At 45.2% G+C, this 19,739-nt stretch overlaps 2 protein-coding genes and 1 long non-coding RNA gene across 4 annotated transcripts; 2 read left to right on the top strand and 1 right to left on the bottom strand.

Annotated features, from left to right (window-relative positions):
• Positions 1-1,997: 1,997 nt before the first annotated feature.
• aldh5a1 (aldehyde dehydrogenase 5 family, member A1 (succinate-semialdehyde dehydrogenase)) lies at positions 1,998-12,435 on the top strand. Its single transcript, XM_029128781.3, has 10 exons — positions 1,998-2,341; positions 2,602-2,685; positions 9,464-9,634; positions 9,988-10,104; positions 10,459-10,602; positions 10,684-10,827; positions 10,950-11,108; positions 11,188-11,351; positions 11,446-11,504; positions 11,592-12,435. The coding sequence occupies exons 1-10, from the start codon at positions 2,063-2,065 to the stop codon at positions 11,801-11,803; spliced, it is 1,533 nt and encodes a 510-aa protein (XP_028984614.1). The 5' UTR covers positions 1,998-2,062; the 3' UTR covers positions 11,804-12,435.
• Positions 12,078-19,637, bottom strand: kiaa0319 (KIAA0319 ortholog). 2 transcript variants are annotated; one of them, XM_055503005.1, is made up of 16 exons: positions 19,483-19,637; positions 17,752-17,804; positions 16,831-17,486; positions 16,598-16,700; positions 16,322-16,393; positions 16,094-16,180; positions 15,491-15,638; positions 15,154-15,302; positions 14,901-15,052; positions 14,675-14,813; positions 14,267-14,426; positions 14,054-14,190; positions 13,740-13,841; positions 13,324-13,414; positions 13,148-13,239; positions 12,078-13,055 (listed from the first exon to the last, which is right to left on the bottom strand). In XM_055503005.1, the coding sequence occupies exons 2-16, from the start codon at positions 17,798-17,800 to the stop codon at positions 12,898-12,900; spliced, it is 2,295 nt and encodes a 764-aa protein (XP_055358980.1). In that variant the 5' UTR covers positions 17,801-17,804; positions 19,483-19,637; the 3' UTR covers positions 12,078-12,897. The 2 variants fall into 2 exon arrangements, with proteins under 2 accessions (XP_055358980.1, XP_028984611.1); XM_029128778.3 differs by having other exon boundaries at positions 13,740-13,862; positions 19,483-19,636.
• Positions 14,452-16,565, top strand: LOC114842837 (uncharacterized). Its single transcript, XR_003783500.3, has 4 exons — positions 14,452-14,747; positions 14,879-15,311; positions 15,423-15,707; positions 16,029-16,565. It is a non-coding gene; the product is annotated as an uncharacterized LOC114842837 (long non-coding RNA).
• Positions 19,638-19,739: the final 102 nt, after the last annotated feature.

Below are 19,739 nucleotides of genomic sequence, written 5' to 3'. Positions count from 1 at the left end.
CTCACCTTAATTTTAGAACCACTTGAATAAATATTTTTCAGTCCCGAACTATAAAATGGTAAGTAGAGAGTGTCCAACTTACAAAAAGGTGTTTAGTATATGTTGCCAATTTGGGTTCTTTTTCTTGGGCCTGCACTTCCAACGTCAGTTACCGTACTTACACAGCCTTAAATTTATTTTAGCCACATACAGACTATATAAGCCCTTGATTTAGAATCTCCCAACGTCGTCTGTCAAAGAGCTAACATGTAAGTCAACATTTAGAGGTCAATAGGCCATGTCATTTTCTATTTCCCCACAATAAAAGCAAAGTACAGCACACAAATAAAGCAGTTGGTTAGTTATATTTATATACAGCAAATTTTACAAGCAAATTCTCCACTGCCTCTCTCTGCTTATTCCCACACAGATTGTTTTCTAGAAATAGCCGAATCAGAATTTAGAATCTTCTAATGTAACCAACATTTGCCCACACCGCCCCCAACACAGAGAATCGTCATGTAAGAGCTTTAAGCGCATCTCACCTGTGGCCACCAGTGACGAGTCGTCTCGGGCTGGGTGCAGCCGGGCACCTGTCGGCTTCAGACCCGGCTATGACCTGCCTGCTTGGAGTGACGCCATTTTCTGTCGTGTATTTCCACGACAGAGATTTCACAAGAACTCAACTTTGAAGTTTAAATCAATAGCATACAAATTTATTATACATGACAAATTAAATCAATCAGATAATGATTACAAAAGAGTAATAGCAAGAGAGGCAGAGACCGAATTCACCTGCTTGTTCCTCTGCAGAGAGAACCGAGAGGTCGGAAAAGGTCCGCTGTGTGCTACCAGCGGACCCTCTGCGAAGCGCTCTGAAAAACCCCAGCCTGTGAAGGCCTGCTTTTAACCACCACCTAAAATCTTTCCACATGTCCAAATAAGGACGTGTAGATGTTTTTCTCGGCTACTTGGAAAGTCCTGGCGCTGGGCCGTGTTATCTGTCCGGCTCCAGCTTCATCTGGCCCACCATCAACCTCCCAGTTCCTTCCCCAGGTCGGCGTGACATTTTGAATATTTCCTTAGGAACAGCTCGAATAAACAGTTTACGCAACAGATTCTGCGAACCCAGATTCTACGAACCCAGTTTAAGCAAACTCTTTCACCCCACCCCACACGAACCCATCTACTCTCTGTACTTCTCTCATAAGCAATGATCAATTTTGATCATTTAAAAGTAAATGTAAATGTCTGTTTCCTGGAGTCTATCCCAGATGCTCCCCAGACAACGACCCTGCCAAACTGCAAGGGTTGAGGAACAGTCACTGCATCTTAACCTGACCCGAACAGATTGTTCACTACCTATATAATAATATATGATAAGATACATAAATATACTACACTCTTCAGGGCCGTGCGTACTCCCTCATCAGGGCCGCAGGCTCTGCAGCACCTCGGCTTTGCTTGAGATTCAACAGCTGGATTTGAGCTACATTCACCTGGAGTGTCAGGAGCCAAACTCTGTAAATTCTGTAAATTCAGTTCTGGTGAAGAATAATGTCATGTTATACCTAAGAAAAGGTAAAGTGTGGTGTTTGTCATCAGTTGAAGTACTTCTGGGGACGTCATTTAATGTACTAGAATTTAAGATCCACAAAGTCTCATCTGCTGTTTCATGTGAACGTAGCAGAACTGTTCAAACGAGGGAAACGGCGAACACGTGAGGGAGGTCTCGATCTCAGGTCCCTCAGGTGTCACGCTCGGTCTGCCAGGCCCAGTTTCCCGCCGGTTCTCCAACTATCTCCGCTGTTAGATGTTTTTTCCAGCTGTTGGTTGTCTGAGCAGGACCTGGAAAGCTCGAGTTTGATTTCGATAAACGTTTGGTGAGGAGGGGTTTGTGAGATGGACTGAACCGATCAATAAGTCCGTCGCACCCTACGATGAAGCGTACCGAGCGTTTGTGGCGCTGTCACGTGGCTAACGAGCCCGCTTCTGATTGGCCAAGACCGACCGGAAGCTTTTGATCAGTGAACAGGCTGAACAGGCCGAACCTACGGAGAGTTGGACCCCGTTCTGACCCGGTATGTCCACCGTGTGTTTGCTGAGGTTTGGCTGCTCCTGCCGTAAGCTGCTTCCCGTCGTCATGCACAGACGCTTCAGCCTGGACGTGTCTGCGCCTCTGCTGCGGACACACGGTTACGTGGACGGACGCTGGGTCTCCGCAACCTCGGACTTTCCCGTTCTGGACCCGGCTACCGGGCAGGAGCTGGTCCGGGTGTCGGACTGTGGCCCGGCTGAGGCCAAACAGGCCGTGGACGCTGCGCACAGCGCGTTCTTCTCCTGGAAGCGGCGCACGGCCAAGGTACGAAGGCCCAAAAGGTCCGGTTCCACCGCGGACCAGACGGCCCAGACTCACAGCAGCGGGACTTTAATTCGGCTGGAAGTAAATTCACAGGACAAAATGCACTCCACTCAGTTTGCTCCAAATGCAGAGAACCATCGAAGCAGTTCCACTTTCGTTAAGACGGAACCAAATTTTTCCCGTTTTGCTTGTAGTTCAGTGAATTCGTGTGACTCGTTGAGCAGAACCGGGTTGAACCTGCGCCGTGCTGTCTCTTTCAGGACCGGAGCGTCCTGCTGCGGAGGTGGTTCGAGCTGCTGAAGCTGCACCAGGACGAGCTGGCGAAGCTCATCACGTTTGAAAGTGTGAGTAGGAAACATCAGGTGCACAAACGAGTCCGTCTGCGACGACAGCTGCTCGTTTCAGCATCAAGCGGTCGGAACTTGGTCGTAGCGGTGATTTAGATCAGAAAGAACCGGCCCTGATAATCATGTTACTGGATTTAGCGGATTTACGTGTCCGTACGCGGCCACAGACTGAGGAGCGGTTCAGTGAAGAGAGATTTGCCTTAATAAAGTAAGTAACGTGAAAATAGCACGTTACTGGTTAAATTGGCCTCCGGCAGTGCTTGAATAGACTAGGTGCCTATTTCATACAGTACATACTGTCCTTATGGAAAACCCATAGCACGTAGTATCTACAGGTTGTGTGTCAGTGACTGTGCCAGAAACTGATTTTACGCCTCGTTAATGCGTTTAGCTCGGTTTGTGTGGACTACAGCTGCTTATTACGGTTTAAAACGGCCATAACTTGTAAATATGATCCGCTACACGTTTTCTAGTGGACGCAGTGACGCCACGTCTTTTAGATTTTGTGTAAACGACGGAAATAATCGTCGTAATTCTCTTTACAGCGAACGTCAATCGACTGCGGTCAAGTGAGCCGTCGTTCGTTCATCCGTCGTTCAGCCAGCCGCGCTTCAGAAACGTCTTGCGCCCGTATTACGCGCTTTACAGCAGAGCACAAAACACGCTCGTCGCGACTTCCTCTTTTCATAGCGACACGTCTGGTCTGTTCAAAATATTGAAAAATACGAAACAAAATATTGCATATATAGAAAAACTGTCGCCTAATAAAGATCTGTATACTTTTACTGTAAAATTAAGCATTTATTAGTATTTAAAACTACCATGTCATACTGTGAAATTTTTGTAATTAATAACTTAACTTTGGTGCATAGTTCCAGGCCCAGACCACTTTCCCCTTGTTCTACTAGAGATGTACTATCACCACACAAAGATCTGTATATTTTTACTGTATAGTTTTGGATTTATTAGTATTCAAAACTACCATGTCATACTGTAATACAGTGAACTTTGATCATTAATAACTTGACTTTGGTGCATAGTTCCAGGCTCAGACCACTTTCCCCTTGTTCTACTAGAAGTGTACTATCACCACACAAAGATTCGTGTATTTTTACTGTATAATTTAGGATTTATTAGTATTCAAAACTACCAGTTCATACTGTAACTGTATGGGCCGTATAGTCAACTTTAATGATCAATAACTTGACTTTGGTGCATAGTTCCAGGCTCAGACCACTTTCCCCTTGTTCTACTAGAGGTGTACTATCACCACACAAAGATCTGTATATTTTTACTGTATAGTTTTGGATTTATTAGTATTCAAAACTACCATGTCATACTGTAATACAGTGCAACTTTGATCATAATAACTTGACTTTGGTGCATAGTTCCAGGCTCAGAACCACTTTCCCCTTGTTCTAATAGAAGTGTACTATCACCACACAAAGATTCGTGTATTTTTACTGTATAGTTTAGGATTTATTAGTATTCAAACTACCAGTTCATACTGGTAACTGTATGGGCCGTATAGTCAACTTTAATGATCAATAACTTGACTTTGGTGCATAGTTCCAGGCTCAGACCACTTTCCTCTTGTTCTACTAGAGGTGTACTATTACCCCACAAAGATCTGTATATTTTTACTGTATAGTTTTGGATTTATTAGTATTCAAAACTACCAGTTCATACTGTAACTGTATAGGCCGTATAGTCAACTTTAATGATCAATAACTTGACTTTGGTGCATAGTTCCAGTCTCAGACCACTTTCCCTTTGTTCTACTAGAAGTGTACTATCACCACACAAAGATTCTTGTATTTTTACTGTATAGTTTTGAATTTATTAGTATTCAAAACTACCATGTCATACTGCAATACAGTCAACTTTGATCATTAATAACTTGACTTTGGTGCATAGTTCCAGGCTCAGACCACTTTCCCCTTGTTCTACTAGAAGTGTACTATCACCACACAAAGATTCGTGTATTTTTACTGTATAATTTAGGATTTATTAGTATTCAAAACTACCAGTTCATACTGTAACTGTATGGGCCGTATAGTCAACTTTAATGATCAATAACTTGACTTTGGTGCATAGTTCCAGGCTCAGACCACATTCCCCCTGATCTACTAGAGATGTACTATCACCACACAAAGATTCGTGTATTTTTACTGTATAGTTTTGGATTTATTAGTATTCAAAACTTCCAGGTCATACTGTAATACTCTATGGGCCTTATATTCAACTATGATGATGAATAACTTGACTTTAGTGCATAATGCCAGGCCCAGATTATGTCACTTTGCATATAAAAAACTGTGAGTGAGGCTAAGCACACACACATTAAATCCTTTTATTACCATCTGTTAGGACTCCAAAGTGTGACTTTTAATATTGAAACTAAATGTTTAATGTTTAATATAAAGTCATTGAACAGTCAAAAACTGAATATTTTTGTGTGAAACATACATTAACGTGGTGGAGGAGTTTGTGTGCCTGAATGACCCCAGGAGCTATGTTGTCGGGGGCTAAATGTCCCTGGTAGGGTCTCCCAAGGCAAACAGGTCCTGGGCTGAACTGGAGGACGTGTCCGGAGAGAGGGAAGTTTGGAGTTTGCTTAGACTGTTGCCCCCGCGACCGCCCCCAGAAAAAGCGGTTGAAAATGGATGGATACTGAAATCTTTATTTGTTCTCATTAAACCATTTCCCATGTCTGGAGTTTGTTTTATCAAAGTTATTGCCGTCTCTGTTCTTACACATTGTAATATCTAGTTTTGAACACTAAAATGTAAATACAAAATGTATATAACCAAATATTCAGGATTAGATTTAATGCAATTATTCTCTCTTCACAATACAGACTTAAAACAATAAAAAAGAAAGTTACACACTACACTGTTTGTAGTGCAGTACTTATTGGTTTTATGCTTGACTGTAAGGGCCATATTTCAGCATAACATGGTACTACTAAAATCCTAAACTATACAGTAAAAGTACACAGATCTTTGTGGGGTGATAGTACATCTCTAGTAGATCATGGGGAATGTGGTCTGAGCGTGGAACTATGCACCAAAGTCAAGTTATTGATCATTAGAGTTGACTGTATTACAGTATGACATGGTAGTTTTGAATACTAATAAATTCAAAACTATACAGTAAAAATACAAGAATCTTTGTGTGGTGATAGTACACTTCTAGTAGAACAAAGGGAAAGTGGTCTGAGACTGGAACTATGCACCAAAGTCAAGTTATTGATCATTAAAGTTGACTATACGGCCTATACAGTTACAGTATGAACTGGTAGTTTTGAATACTAATAAATCCTAAACTATACAGTAAAAATACACGAATCTTTGTGTGGTGATAGTACACTTCTAGTAGAACAAGGGGAAGTGGTCTGAGCCTGGAACTATGCACCAAAGGTCAAGTTATTAATGACTCAAAGTTCACTGTATTACAGTATGACATGGTAGTTTTGAATACTAATAATCCAAAACTATACAGTAAAAATATACAGATCTTTGTGTGGTGATAGTACACCTCTAGTAGAACAAGGGGAAAGTGGTCTGGGCCTGGAACTATGCACCAAAGTCAAGTTATTAATGATCAAAGTTGACTGTATTGCAGTATGACATGGTAGTTTTGAATACTAATAAATTCAAAACTATACAGTAAAAATACAAGAATCTTTGTGTGGTGATAGTGCACTTCTAGTAGAACAAAGGGAAAGTGGTCTGAGACTGGAACTATGCACCAAAGTCAAGTTATTGATCATTAAAGTTGACTATACGGCCTATACAGTTACAGTATGAACTGGTAGTTTTGAATACTAATAAATCCAAAACTATACAGTAAAAATATACAGATCTTTGTGTGGTGATAGTACACCTCTAGTAGAACAAGGGGAAAGTGGTCTGAGCCTGGAACTATGCACCAAAGTTAAGTTATTAATTACAAAAATTTCACAGTATGACATGGAAGTTTTAAATACTAATAAATGCTTAATTTTACAGTAAAAGTATACGGATCTTTATTAGGCGACAGTTTTTCTATATATGCAATATTTTGTTTCGTATTTTTCAATATTTTGAACAGACCAGACGTGTCGCTATGAAAAGAGGAAGTCGCGACGAGCGTGTTTTGTGCTCTGCTGTAAAGCGCGTAATACGGGCGCAAGACGTTTCTGAAGCGCGGCTGGCTGAACGACGGATGAACGAACGACGGCTCACTTGACCGCAGTGTCAATCGTGACTGTTTAACTCTATGACATGACGCTAGGACTCAGATCTACGACCCAATGTTGCTGCAACTTGTTTGTTCTTCACATTTTGTGTCTGATTAAAACTGCACCGAGTTGTTTCACCACTTTTAACTTCCTGTATGGGACCAGTTAAACCAGTAAGATGCTTTCATGTTGCCAAAACGTGATTATTAGAGCCAAAGCTTTTGGTCAGAAGCTTAATTGTGTCTTATTCTAAATACACTGAGCTCTGCTTTGTTATATTTATAGATGTAATACACCAAGACCAGTAGAACCAGTAGCATGCTGGTTTTATGTTGCCACAGAGTGATTAAAGCCAATATCTGTTTACTGAAAGCGTATTTCTCTCTTATTTTAAGTTCATGGAGCTCTGCTGGATTATAATAATAGATTTAATGAGCATCGAATACATCTTATCACTTTCCACACCTGTCTGAGACCAGTTAAACCAGTAAGATGCTGTGTTTATGTTGCCAAAAAGTGATTACAGCCAATATCGTTTGATAAGAAGCTTATTTCTGCCTCATTTTTATCTTTATCAAACTCTTCTTGGTTATATTAACAGATTTAATGAGCATCCAGCTCACTTGACCACTGTCTGTACCTGTCTGAGACCAGTACAACCAGTAGAAAGCTTTTTCCACGTTGCCAAAAAGTGATTCATGCCAATATCTTTTGACAAGAAGCTTATTTCTGCCTCATTTTAAGTCAGTGGAGCTCTTCTTGTTCATATTAACACATTCAAATTAACTTGACAGCTGTTTGTACCTGTCTGAGACCAGTACAACCAGTAAGATGCTGTCTTCACATTGCCAAAAAGTGATTCAAGCCTCTCTGTTTTGATGAGACACTTGGTTCTGCCTCATTTTAACTTTAGTTGTGTTCTACTGGATCAAAATGAAGATTTAGTTAACATCCAGTCCACCTGATCACTTCTTGTACCAGTCTGAAATCAGTAGAACCAAGAAAAGGCTTGTTATCATGTTGCCAAAAAATGATTTTACCTCACAGGTGCAGACTGTGGTCAAGTGAACTTAAATCTGTTAATATAATCAAAAAGAGCTATGTGGACTTAAAATGACACAGAAATAAGCTTATTGTCAAAAGATATTGGCATGAATCACTTTTTGGCAACGTGGAAACAGCTTCTTACTGGTTGTACTGGTCAGACAGTTACAGACTGCGGTCAAGTGAGCTGGATGCTCATTAAATCTGTTAATATAACCAAGAAGAGTTTGATAAAGATAAAAATGAGGCAGAAAAGTGTGGAAAGTGATAAGATGTATTCGATGCTCATTAAATCTATTATTATAATCCAGCAGAGCTCCATGAACTTAAAATAAGAGAGAAAGAAGCTTTCAGTAAACAGATATTGGCTTTAATCACTCTGTGGCAACATAAAACCAGCATGCTACTGGTTCTACTGGTCTTGGTGTATTACATCTATAAATATAACAAAGCAGAGCTCAGTGTATTTAGAATAAGACAAAATTAAGCTTCTGACCAAAAGCTTTGGCTCTAATAATCACGTTTTGGCAACATGTAAGCATCTTACTGGTTTAACTGGTCCCATACAGGAAGTTAAAAGGGGTGAAACAACTCGGTGGTCACTCGTGCAGTTTTAATCAGACACAAAATGTGAAGAACAAACATGTTACAGCAACATTGTGTCGTAGATCTGAGTCCTAGCGTCATGTCATAGAGTTAAACAGTCACGATCGACGATCGCTGTAAAGAGAATTACGATGATTATTTCCGTCGTTTACACAAAATCTAAAAGACGTGGCGTCACTACGTCCACTAGAAAACGTGTAGCGGATCATATTTACAAGTTATGGCCGTTTTAAACCGTAATAAGCAGCTGTAGTCCACACAAACCGAGCTAAACGCATTAACGAGGCGGTGCGCGCTCCCGCGTGCGCAAATCAATTTCTGGCAGACAGTCACTTTTTGGCACGACATCTGTCCACAGTCGATTCTTGACCGCGGTCAAATGAGCCGCCGTTCGCTTTCCCGTGGTCCAATCAGCCGCCCCTTTAGTTGAAATGGGCGATTAGTGCGATTCTTACGGTAAAAGTATTGCAAATTTTTTGAAAAATGCAATTAACCTTTTTTCCAAAAACTTGGAAATTATTAAAACCTGTTCCTCAACTTAGTAGTAGTAGTATCGTTCCCTCACAGTACTACTTAGTACTTCATGGAGTACTACCACAGCAAATATCAACCCCTATTACTGCATCATTGGAGGGGCGTGTCAAGGAAGGATGGTGGCCTGACATCCTAAAATGTGAAGTTTTGTCATTTTTACTTACAATATGACAGTTGAGTAGCACTTTACAGTAAAATGGGTTCATATTTGCTATGGAAGTAGTCCATGAAGTACTAGGTACTGTGAAGGAATGGTGTTCTACTGATTTGAAGAACTCATTAAAGTACCGTACGTATCGCGCACTTCGACTGTAGCGCGGTACTTCTCCTATGGCACCGCACCTGATGTGCGCGGCTCTGTTGCAGGGGAAGCCCCTGCGGGAGTCCGTCGGAGAGGTCGCGTACTCCGCCTCCTTCCTCGAGTGGTTTTCAGAGGAGGCTCCGAGAATTTACGGCGACGTTGTGCCGGTACCATTCCAGGACCGACGGGTCCTCCTCCTCAAGCAGCCGGTGGGGGTCGCGACCATCATTACGCCGGTGAGGTTTGGTTTGTGCAGGCTGAGTTTGCAGCTGATTAAGTACGAGGCATCACAGACTGAAACCTGGAGCGAACGTCAGTGAGCTTCCCCGGTTTCAGGAGTGAGACACCCACTCGTTTGTCCCACAGACTCTCACCTGATCCGTTGAGTTTTATTGTCCTAAGGCACTTTACAAGGTTTCATTCACAGCTGAGCCCTCAGAGCACAGAGTCTCCAGTTATCAGTGGGTTTCTCATAGGTCTTCTTGCTAATAAGCAGTAAAGTTCCTCTCACTGGAGCCGGGTTTTCATGACTCCTCTGGCTGAAGCTTTGGATCCCTTCATGATCTGTGCTGCTCCCATTGTTTCATAGTGGAACTTTCCCAGCGCCATGATCACCAGGAAGGTGGGAGCTGCTCTGGCCGCCGGCTGCACCGTGGTGGTCAAACCGGCAGAAGACACGCCGCTGTCGGCGCTGGCTCTGGCAGAGGTTGGTCCGCTTCCATATGTTCACAGGAGGCGAGTCAGTTATTTATGAGGGTCAGTGTTGGTTATTTAGCTGGACTGTATGAGCTATAGGACGTTTATTTTGTTCGTTTGGTCTGGTATTCTGTGAACAAACAACACAGTACAATCATAAGCACTACTAGCTTAGCCTAGCTAACGCGCAAAACTCATAATTTTGTATATAACTTATAAATCGTGAGAACGTACTGTAATGTAACTATTGCAGTAAAGGGCTTGTTGTTGATTATTACCCTTAAAGTAGGAAGCATGTACCCTTTCAGATTCCATTTCACCGTTGGGCACTGTTTCCTGACGTGTGGGGGGGGGGTGTGTGTAGCTGGCGGCGCAGGCTGGAATCCCCGCTGGCGTCTTTAACGTGGTTCCTTGCTCCAGAGCCAAGACGCCATCAGTCGGCCAGGTCCTCTGCACAGACCCACTTGTGGCCAAAATCTCCTTCACTGGCTCAACGGCTACTGGCAAAGTAAGACCCGACAGGCTGCTGTGATCTGGTCTGCGTTGAAACTTCACCAGCTCTGACACTGTAGAAACCAATGTGTCTCAGGTGCTGCTGAAACTGGCTGCTGACACGGTCAAGAAGGTGTCCATGGAGCTGGGCGGCCACGCGCCCTTCATCGTGTTTGACAGCGCAGATCTAGACAAGGCTGTGGCCGGAGCCATGGCCTCGAAGTTCAGGAACTCTGGACAGGTGAGAACAGTCAGACAATGAAGCCCTGTAGGAGTCAGACTGGGTCCAAGCCTGGCTCCAGTTTGACTCATCCCTGACCAATAATGAACGTCCTCCCATTGTGGTATGCACCTGTCCTGTAGACTTGTGTGTGTTCGAACCGGTTTCTGGTTCAGAGAGGGATCCACGATCGTTTTGTGGAGAAGTTGGGCCAAATGATGGATGCCGAGCTCCGGTTGGGCCATGGCTGCGACCCAGACACCACCCAGGGGCCGCTCATCAACACCGGAGCTGCAGAGAAGGTAAACAAACAATGGCAGACGACTCGAACCGTGTGTTTGGACTCGGCTGCTGTAACCTGAGGATCCTTCGGTCTGTCAGGTTGCCCACCAGATATCAGACGCTGTGTCCCAGGGGGCAAAGGTGCTGAGGGGTGGCAAGCGTTTGGATGGGTCCTTCATGGAGCCCACTCTGCTGGCTGATGTCACCACGGACATGCTGTGTTGCCAGGAGGAGACCTTCGGCCCCCTGGTGCCCGTCCTTAGGTCGGTTGGGGTGGGGTGGGAGCAGTCCTGTAGTTAAAGATGAACTTTAAGTTTTAAGGACTGTCAAGTCTTGTGGTGTTTGTTTCATTTACAGGTTCGACACCGAGGATGAGGCCCTGGCCATTGCTAATGCATCTGATGTTGGACTTGCAGGTCAGTGCCTCCCTCCTGAACTGTTTTCTGCCACTGCTTGGCGGGTGGAGAACACAGTGGCTCAGTCATGTGTGGTTCTGTTTCCAGGCTACTTCTACTCTCAGGATGTGAGTCAGATCTGGAGGGTGGCTGAGGCGTTGGAGGTGGGGATGGTTGGGGTCAACGAGGGCGTCGTGTCCTGCCCAGAGGCCGCCTTCGGAGGAGTCAAACAGTCTGGCTTGGGCCGTGAGGGCTCCAAGTACGGCATCGATGAGTATCTGGAGGTGAAGTACATGTGCTTTGGAGGCCTCAAACTCTGAAGAGGGGCTGAGCGATGGCAGCTCATTAGCGTTCGTTAGAGTAATAACACGCTGCATTACTGTTCCCTCCTTCAAGGAGTTCTACCTGGCCACAATAGCTACGTTATGATTGAACGATCTTTAGTGCGGGTCTTTAGTAAACAGTCAGTTGTGTCCTGGTGCGAGGGTTAAAACAAGTCAACTCTTCCCAGTTACGTGAAGTCGTGGAACTACTGTTGTTGATTTGTGTTCATGTTAAGATCCTGTTGTCGTATTAATGAAACACCCACACAACTATTAAATGTGTCATTTATACATTGAACATTCACTTAAATAGTTCAATTATCATGCTCATAAATGAAACATCATTTTAATGTTGGCTGCATGCAGATGTGTCCTCATGAGCTGTTGTAGTGTAGGACACTTAACAGCAGAACAGAGTGTAACGTTAGAATTAAAACACTTCATTTGATGTTGTTTAAGAAATTACTAAGTAATTGTTACTTCAACCTCCTGGATCAGTTCGTCTGGTGGAGATGTTTGCGTTAATGACCTGATCCTGTCCAGTGGCTTTAACAAAAACCTTTTGTTTCTAATAATAATGGACAATAAAGGTGAAACTGCAATATTACATGCAGTAACGTGACATCACATTACTGCTGAAACCAGAGTAATAATTTTGTGTTATGCATAAGTCACACACATTTGTCAATACAACAGAGATTGACTTTGCTGTATTTGTATGTATTGTAAGTTGTATCTGATGTTAAAGTCAATTAGATTTGTCATGTTACTATCCAAGCGTAGCAAAGCATCACTGGCCAGTTACTAGCGTAGTGCAGCATCACCAGGCAGTTATTAGCCTAGGCTAGCAAAGGTGCATCTACTAGCTACTAGTGCGTGAGCTGAGCCTGTGCTAAAGCCAAACGTCATCTCGGGATATCAGGTTGTCCTTTGTTGGTTTCCACCTAAGCATCCTGTGGTTTGTCCTCCTGGTCCTGAGTCTCACATGGATCAGGGACCTGGTTCCTCCTACTGAGCTCACTGGACAGGACCCCTGGGTGTTGTAGTCTCACTGTTCTGTCCCGCGGGGTCACGTCCGTGTGTTCCCCCCATTATCCGAAGGAATGTCCGTTGTGGGCGGCCCGAGCACTGAGCCGGTTCCTGCTGCGGACGGGCCGCTCTCTGCTGAAGACGGTGTCCTGGTCGCTGTCCAGCTCGGACTCAGACATCATCAGGCTGCAGTTGTGGTCGGTGCTGCGGTGTTTGATACCTACACGGAGGAAAATGACCACAAGGTTTACTTGCGGCTGCTGGACAACTCGACTGTTTTATACCAAGTGGTAACGATTTGGAGCAGCTCACTGAATTTGGGCCTAAGCTCCACACTCTCCTGCTCGTCCATGTTGTCCAGGATGGTGTACTTGGTTTTCCTCCTCACCCTGGCCTGTCTCCCCCTAAACACAGCTCACATGTTACAACATGGTTTAATTGAGGCAGAGTTTGAGGATCGATGTGGATTGAGGATCAGTGTAATGCACCTCTTGCAGCAGCAGGCGAAGGTCCAGCTGACGGACAGGATGGAGACCACGAGCATGAAGCTGGTGAGGACAACATACAGGAGCCTCCACTCTAAAAGGAAGCAGTCATCACAGTGAGCAGGAACAAGTCACTTCAGCTTCTGTTCATTCATCTCAACCTCTAGTTCTTCTTAGAATACAGTATCAAATTAATGTCCAGTAAACTGTACGACCCCCGATGCTTCATAATATCTTAACATTTATTATAGAACGATCCAGTCAGGTTGAGTCTGAGGAGATTATTTATTCTGTAGCTTTTTTGGTTCTTGATTCATAACTGATCATTTTGTCCTTCAAACAAATACTGAATTATTTATTACTTTTTTCAAGTTCAGTTGATTGAAACAATAGAATTAAGTTAAATGCTGCCGTTTTACCACAGTTGCTCTCCCCGTCGCCAAGATAACGTCGAACCAGGTTCTCCGTCCAGAAAGGATCACAGGAACACTCCTTGGAGACGGGATCACACTGACCGTGGCCTGAACAGCGAAGGAGACACACTGACGGCAAACACATCATTAAACATCAGCCGACGTGTCTGCAACAGACTTTAACTGATGATTGTCCAAACTCATTAGAAGTAACAGTCCAGATGTGTGGGTGCTGGTGAGATCTGTGATCTTTAATATTTTACCAGTGTATCCCTGACTGGATATGTATGAACTACAGGGGTTTTTTGGGTTGAACTCACAGACTGTGTCGACTCTCAGGACTCGAAACAGCAAATAGTCGCGCTTCTCTGTAAGCAGCTGGCTCCTCAGCAGATGAACTAATCTGGAGCTGGACAGAGACCCCGAGGGGCCCCGCACTGAGAACCGCAGCACCGTGCTGCACACAGAACGCATGATAATGACCAACGCCCTCATGGACTCTCACTGTAGATGAGCCGGGCGTCCTTCAGTACCTGAGGTGCGAGTGGCCCCGCAGCGCTCGGACCTGGACGTCCTCGTCCAAGACGTGGAGCAGGGCGGCGAGCTGCTGGACCACCTTGTCCTTCTGAGCCACGCTGACCTGGGACACGGACACCAGCATCTCCAGCTCCACCTCCTCACCGCCACCAGGCTCTGGCAACAAATCCATAGGGTGAGTCCGTAAATGCAGGGTTCCCCCGAAATGCAATTTATCACATTAATACAACTCATGAGTATAAATTTAGAAAAGCACTATGGAATGTGAACAATGTAAATTTACTTTACATTTTATAGTTTCATTTGTTTCTTTTACAAGAATGTTGCTGTTTTAGTGACAGAGACAAAAATGCCTCAAAAGGTTGAGAAACACTGCGTTAAGTTCACTTTTCCATTTCTTTTACCGGGTCGGACCTCCACGGTAGCTGTGGCGGTGCTGGAGCGCCCGTGGCCGTCGTTTACTTTCAGCTGGAACAGGTAGGTTCCCTCCACCAGGTTGGCCAGGTACAGTGAGGCCTGGGTCTCTGAGCCGTACAGCACGTCCTGCGGACAGAACGCAGCGTCACTCACTGATTCCCCTGGTGCTGCCTTGACCCGGCTTCCGACAGGCCTTTGCCTTACTGCACCCACCCCAGCAGCGGGACTCTGGCTGTCTCTGACCCAGAGGTAGCGGACCTCAGCCTGGGCCCCGTCAGTCATGGAGCCTCTGAGGACCAGCGAGTTGTTGGGCAGCGTGAGAGTGTGGCTGCCGCTGGCATGCGCGACCGGGGGACGGCTTGTGGCTGCAGGAGGAGGAAGCCAGAGAGAGTGTGAAGCCACGACCCTGGATCTAAGCTGACCTGGGAACGGTTCTGCTCCCGGGTTTTCTCCGGAAATCTCCTACCCTCCTGCACCCAAACAGTCAGCGAGGCGCTGTCAGTCGCTCCCTGCTGGTCAGCCACTGTCAGTCTAAAGGTGTATCGCCCCACTCGCAGACCTGTCACCGTGGCAACAGCCAGACCCACTCCATCTATGTTTAACCCTGGAGGACCCCTGGGAGAGGTGAGACATGGTATCAGCTCGAGCTATTACGTTTACCGTGTTGTTCCTCTCACACGTATGAACGGTTATTTCAAGGATGTGTATTGTTGGATTTGTGGCTTTCTTGCCCAGCTCCCACTGATGGTGCTGATTAGAAACCTGACACCTGAGCGCCGGTGAGTTTGAATGATGAGTCCCACCTGACGGCCTCCCAGTGATAACGGACGATGCCACGGTCATCTGTGCTGCTGCTGCCGTTGAGCAATAGGCTGCTCACTGGAAAAAACAGTGTCCTGTCTGGACCCACAACAGCCAGTGGCCCACGGTTTGCCCCTCTGAGCTGTGACGCTGAAAGAAGCCACAGGAGAAAAGGGAAGAGCTGTGGAATCAACACAGTCAGTCAGATTCAGTGTCCAGGTCAAAGAGTCATTCATTACTACACACTAACAATGTCACTATTTAAATGACGTCCATGATTTTCAAATCATCACCTGGTGATTTGGCCACAACTGCAATGAACCCTTAGCTTGTGACTTACTTTGTAGTGTGGCTACAACATTAACATTTAAGTTTGAGGCTGTAAATGTAATTTGATGTACATCAATAGTGCAGAAAACAATTTCAGTATTAATAGTATAGTTTACATCATAGTGAAGGTTCATTTTATATTTGTTATTAGTGATTAGTTATGATGTCATAGTAAAAACTTCCACATGCTAACTACACTTTTTAACACAGGCCAGGATTCCAACCGTGCAGCTCCTTCCAGTGAGACTATTGAGGCTTTGTAGTCCTTCATTTACCCGTTGTAGCACACGGTGTGTCTGCCGATGGCATGCTGGGGTCAGAGGTCACGGCCCAGCCCTGGGCTTGGATGGTGCTCAGTGAGTCTGTAGGACAGTAAACGTGGATGCCACATAAAGTCACCTCGTGTCTCTGCGTCATTTCACACTGAATGGTTTTCATTTTTTTCCTTGGGCTTCAGATAAATCGATAGGTTCAGGACAAGTCAGATTAGTGGAGTTCCTTACCAGGTGCAGGTTTAGCCACTATGGGCGGTGCCAGTGCTACAGGGCTTCCCACGGACACCAGCAAGGGTCCAACTGCAGGTGAACAGTGACCCTATTACAGTTTATATGCATGCTGTATGTTTATGATGTGAGTAAATAGAGAAAATGTAAAATAGTACAAATTTAAACTTTAAATATTAAAAATATTTCATTATGAGAGAATGAAAACAGAACAAAGAATAAAATCAAGTATGAATAAACTGAAGATGGGCAGTTTATGTTTCATCTGATCATTACCTGGGTTCATGCTGCCACTGGGAGCAGCAGAGGAGGCGACTGACCATTCGTTCTCCTGAGTGGAGTCAGTGGATGTAGGATTAGTGCCACTCCGTATCTCCATCTGTGAAATAATAAAAACATGACACCAACCAACATGTTGAGCAGCTAAACCAGAAACAAGCCACAGACTGAAACCAAGGATTTTTCGTTTGTTATTCCAGAGACGATCGGACCTAGCTGGTCTCACTCACCATTCCCTTAACTAGTGCTGGGTCTGTGGGTCTCCTGCTTCTGTCCTCAGGCCCCTGACTGCTGTTTCCCACAGAGGAGGCTGCAGGCTTGCTCACGGTGCTGGCGGTCGGACCAGGCTCAGCCTCTGACTGGTTGAACTTGTGTCTTCCCTTTAAAGCCGATTGATGGGTGGTCATCACTGTCTCTGGAGCAGCACCGCCTCTCTGCTCCTGGATTTCCTCTGGTAACTCCACGTCCAGGGTCCCGGAGTCAGAGAAGTCCCGTCTTGGTTTATCAAACAGAGCCAGATCCTGCACAGCCTCCACGTCCCCGGGGGCCTCTGAAGGCTGGGGCGGGGGCCTGCGGCGGGGCGCTCCCCTCACCAGAGACTGCAGCACCAGCGCCTGTGGCGAAGCCCTCTGCAGGAAGGCGAGGAAGGAGTCGGCCCCGGGCCTCTGTCTGGGCCGGCAGTTCTCCCTCTGCTGGCAGCTCAGGATGTAGCAGCGACCCTCGAACAGCCAGGCCAGGTCGTAGCCCGGCAAGTCGCAGCACGCCGCCACGCACTGAGGCAGCGATGCCACGCCGGGCACCCGCAGGATCCCGCTGCTCTCCACTGCTGGAGACACCACGGACTCAGAGAAGGTCGCCCCCTGCCAGCACTGAGACGCTGCCGCAGCTGCAACACCACGTTCAGAGCAAACATCTGCAGGACTCTCACTTCACCACTATGCTTGTCATCACTGATGAAGTACAACTCGGACAAAGAACAGTAGATTAATACCAGTGTGAGTGTGTGAATACAAAAATGTATTCAAAACTAATACAATATAACAATTTAAAGTCCTAGAGAAGCGGAGCGTCACCCTGTCGTACACAGCAAACACGTTGGACACAACACTGCAAAAACTGCTTGACGGTTCAGGGACATTAGACCTTCGTACCTTCCACAGCGATAAGCAGCAGCAGAAAGGTTTTCTCCCACATGGTCATTCACCTGAAACAAACATCAGAGCTTCAGCAACAGGAAAGATGACAAACACCAACTTCCTTTTGTTAAAAGAAGTCTGAAGCAGAAACCAATTACAAGCACTGACGGTGCAGCGGCTCAGAACTTTTATTGTTTGTTATAAAGTGCATCACTACTAATAATAAACTGATAAAATAAACTTATTTATTACTTAAAGCAACATCTCAAAGGGAATTATCTTACTGTGAACGTGAAGGATTTCATAGATTGCATAATGAGGCATTGACAGATGACCGTTTCAGCACCACGGTCCCGGACAGCGCCCCAGAAACCCCGCCCGGCCCCACTACTCGTAGGCGGAAATTAAACGTCCTTCGCTTCATATATAAACCCAAAGGCAGCGGTTCTCATGACGTGTCTGGTCGACCAACGCGGTTAGAACCAACACAGCTTCATATGCAGCCGAGAAGATGCGTCTACACAGTGCGTGTCTGTATCGATCCGGTGTAGATTTAAACAACATAAGCACGGCCTTCGTTACGTTAGTGTAGAACCAGGGCCAAGCCGATGTTCCGTACTAACGAGGGACCACGTTAACTGGTGACCGAGCGGTTGCTCCTAGTTACGACAGCTGTTTGAAGCAGGAACAAAGGTCGTTATTTGTCCTCGTTAACAGTCTTTAGAGTTTTACCAGAAACAATGTGACGCAGTTTCAACGTAGCTCGTGCTGTAGCTACGGAAGCAGCCTAAGGACAACGAGGACTGACTGAATCAATAAAACGTGAAATGTCAAACCAGCGTTTTGTCTTTGGGGCCTTGTTTTAGCTTTAACAAGCATACAAATATGATCCAACACAGTGAACGCATAAATAAACTGTGACTCTTTAACGGGACAACTGACAACTAAACGATTAGTCAAGACTTCCAGCGAGCAACCAATTCAATCTGTGAGCAGTGGCTTGATGTTCCGATGAATCCAGAGGTTTTATTGGCTCAGTCAGTGGCAGGACCTGTTGTTGTTGGTGCACCCTTGTCTGTTGCTGCAGACTTAAATTTTCTTTCAGGTACATCATTACAACACGTTGAAACAGCGTCAAACTGTTTTTTAAGATTGTGAGATGAGATACGATTTAACTGACCGTGCAGTTCGTTAGAACGGTCACAAATCATTAAGGTGCGAAAGAATGGTATGGAATGGAAAGTAAATGTGCAAAACAGACACTCGACGGATCCAACATTTAAATCTAAATCTAAAAAATCGAAATAAAAAAATATAGTATAAAAAAAACAAACAAAACAATAGGAATGTCACGTATGACTGTTGACATGCCTTTGTTACACCTAATTAACGTCCCGTTTGCTGCTAGCAACCAGTGCGACATTCGTAAGTCAGTCACCAGTTAACGTGGTCACTCGTAAATTTAAAACATCGGACCAAAACCTGCGGTGTTTGTCGTCAATTACTATTAAAAATGCGTCCGATGGAAAACGGGCGAGACGAACCCAAGAGCCGAAAAAACAAACTATGACCGAAGTGTCTCTTTCACGAACAATGTTTACGTCGCCTAATGTTTGTTACGTGGAATCGTTAAATCGTTACTTTCACGACCGGAATTCGGCAGAACCCTGGAGAAAAGCGCGGTTCCTGTGGAAACCAGCGACATGATAGCGTCAAAATAACGCCATAAACCCAGACAACACTCACCTGGGGCCGTCACCTGCCGAACCGGTTCCCAGGCGCGGACCCGGCGGATTCCGCCGTTTTCCAGTTTAAACAGAATTTGGGCCGAGAAATGACGAGCAACGATGACATCTCAAAAATTAGACGTTACATCCGCTGGACGCTCTCAAAAGTAAAATTCATTTTTAACGCCGTAAATTGACTGCCTGGTTTCTGTGGGATACGAGCGTTAACGCCCGGTTTGCACAGATTCAATTGCTCGATGGGAACAATGAAGCCTA

The sequence above is a fragment of the Betta splendens genome, chromosome 16, assembly GCF_900634795.4.
Source record: "Betta splendens chromosome 16, fBetSpl5.4, whole genome shotgun sequence".
Classification (NCBI taxonomy): Eukaryota; Metazoa; Chordata; class Actinopteri; order Anabantiformes; family Osphronemidae; genus Betta; species Betta splendens.
Note: the sequence above shows the minus strand (reverse complement) of the source record. Positions and strands in the feature narration are given on the sequence as shown.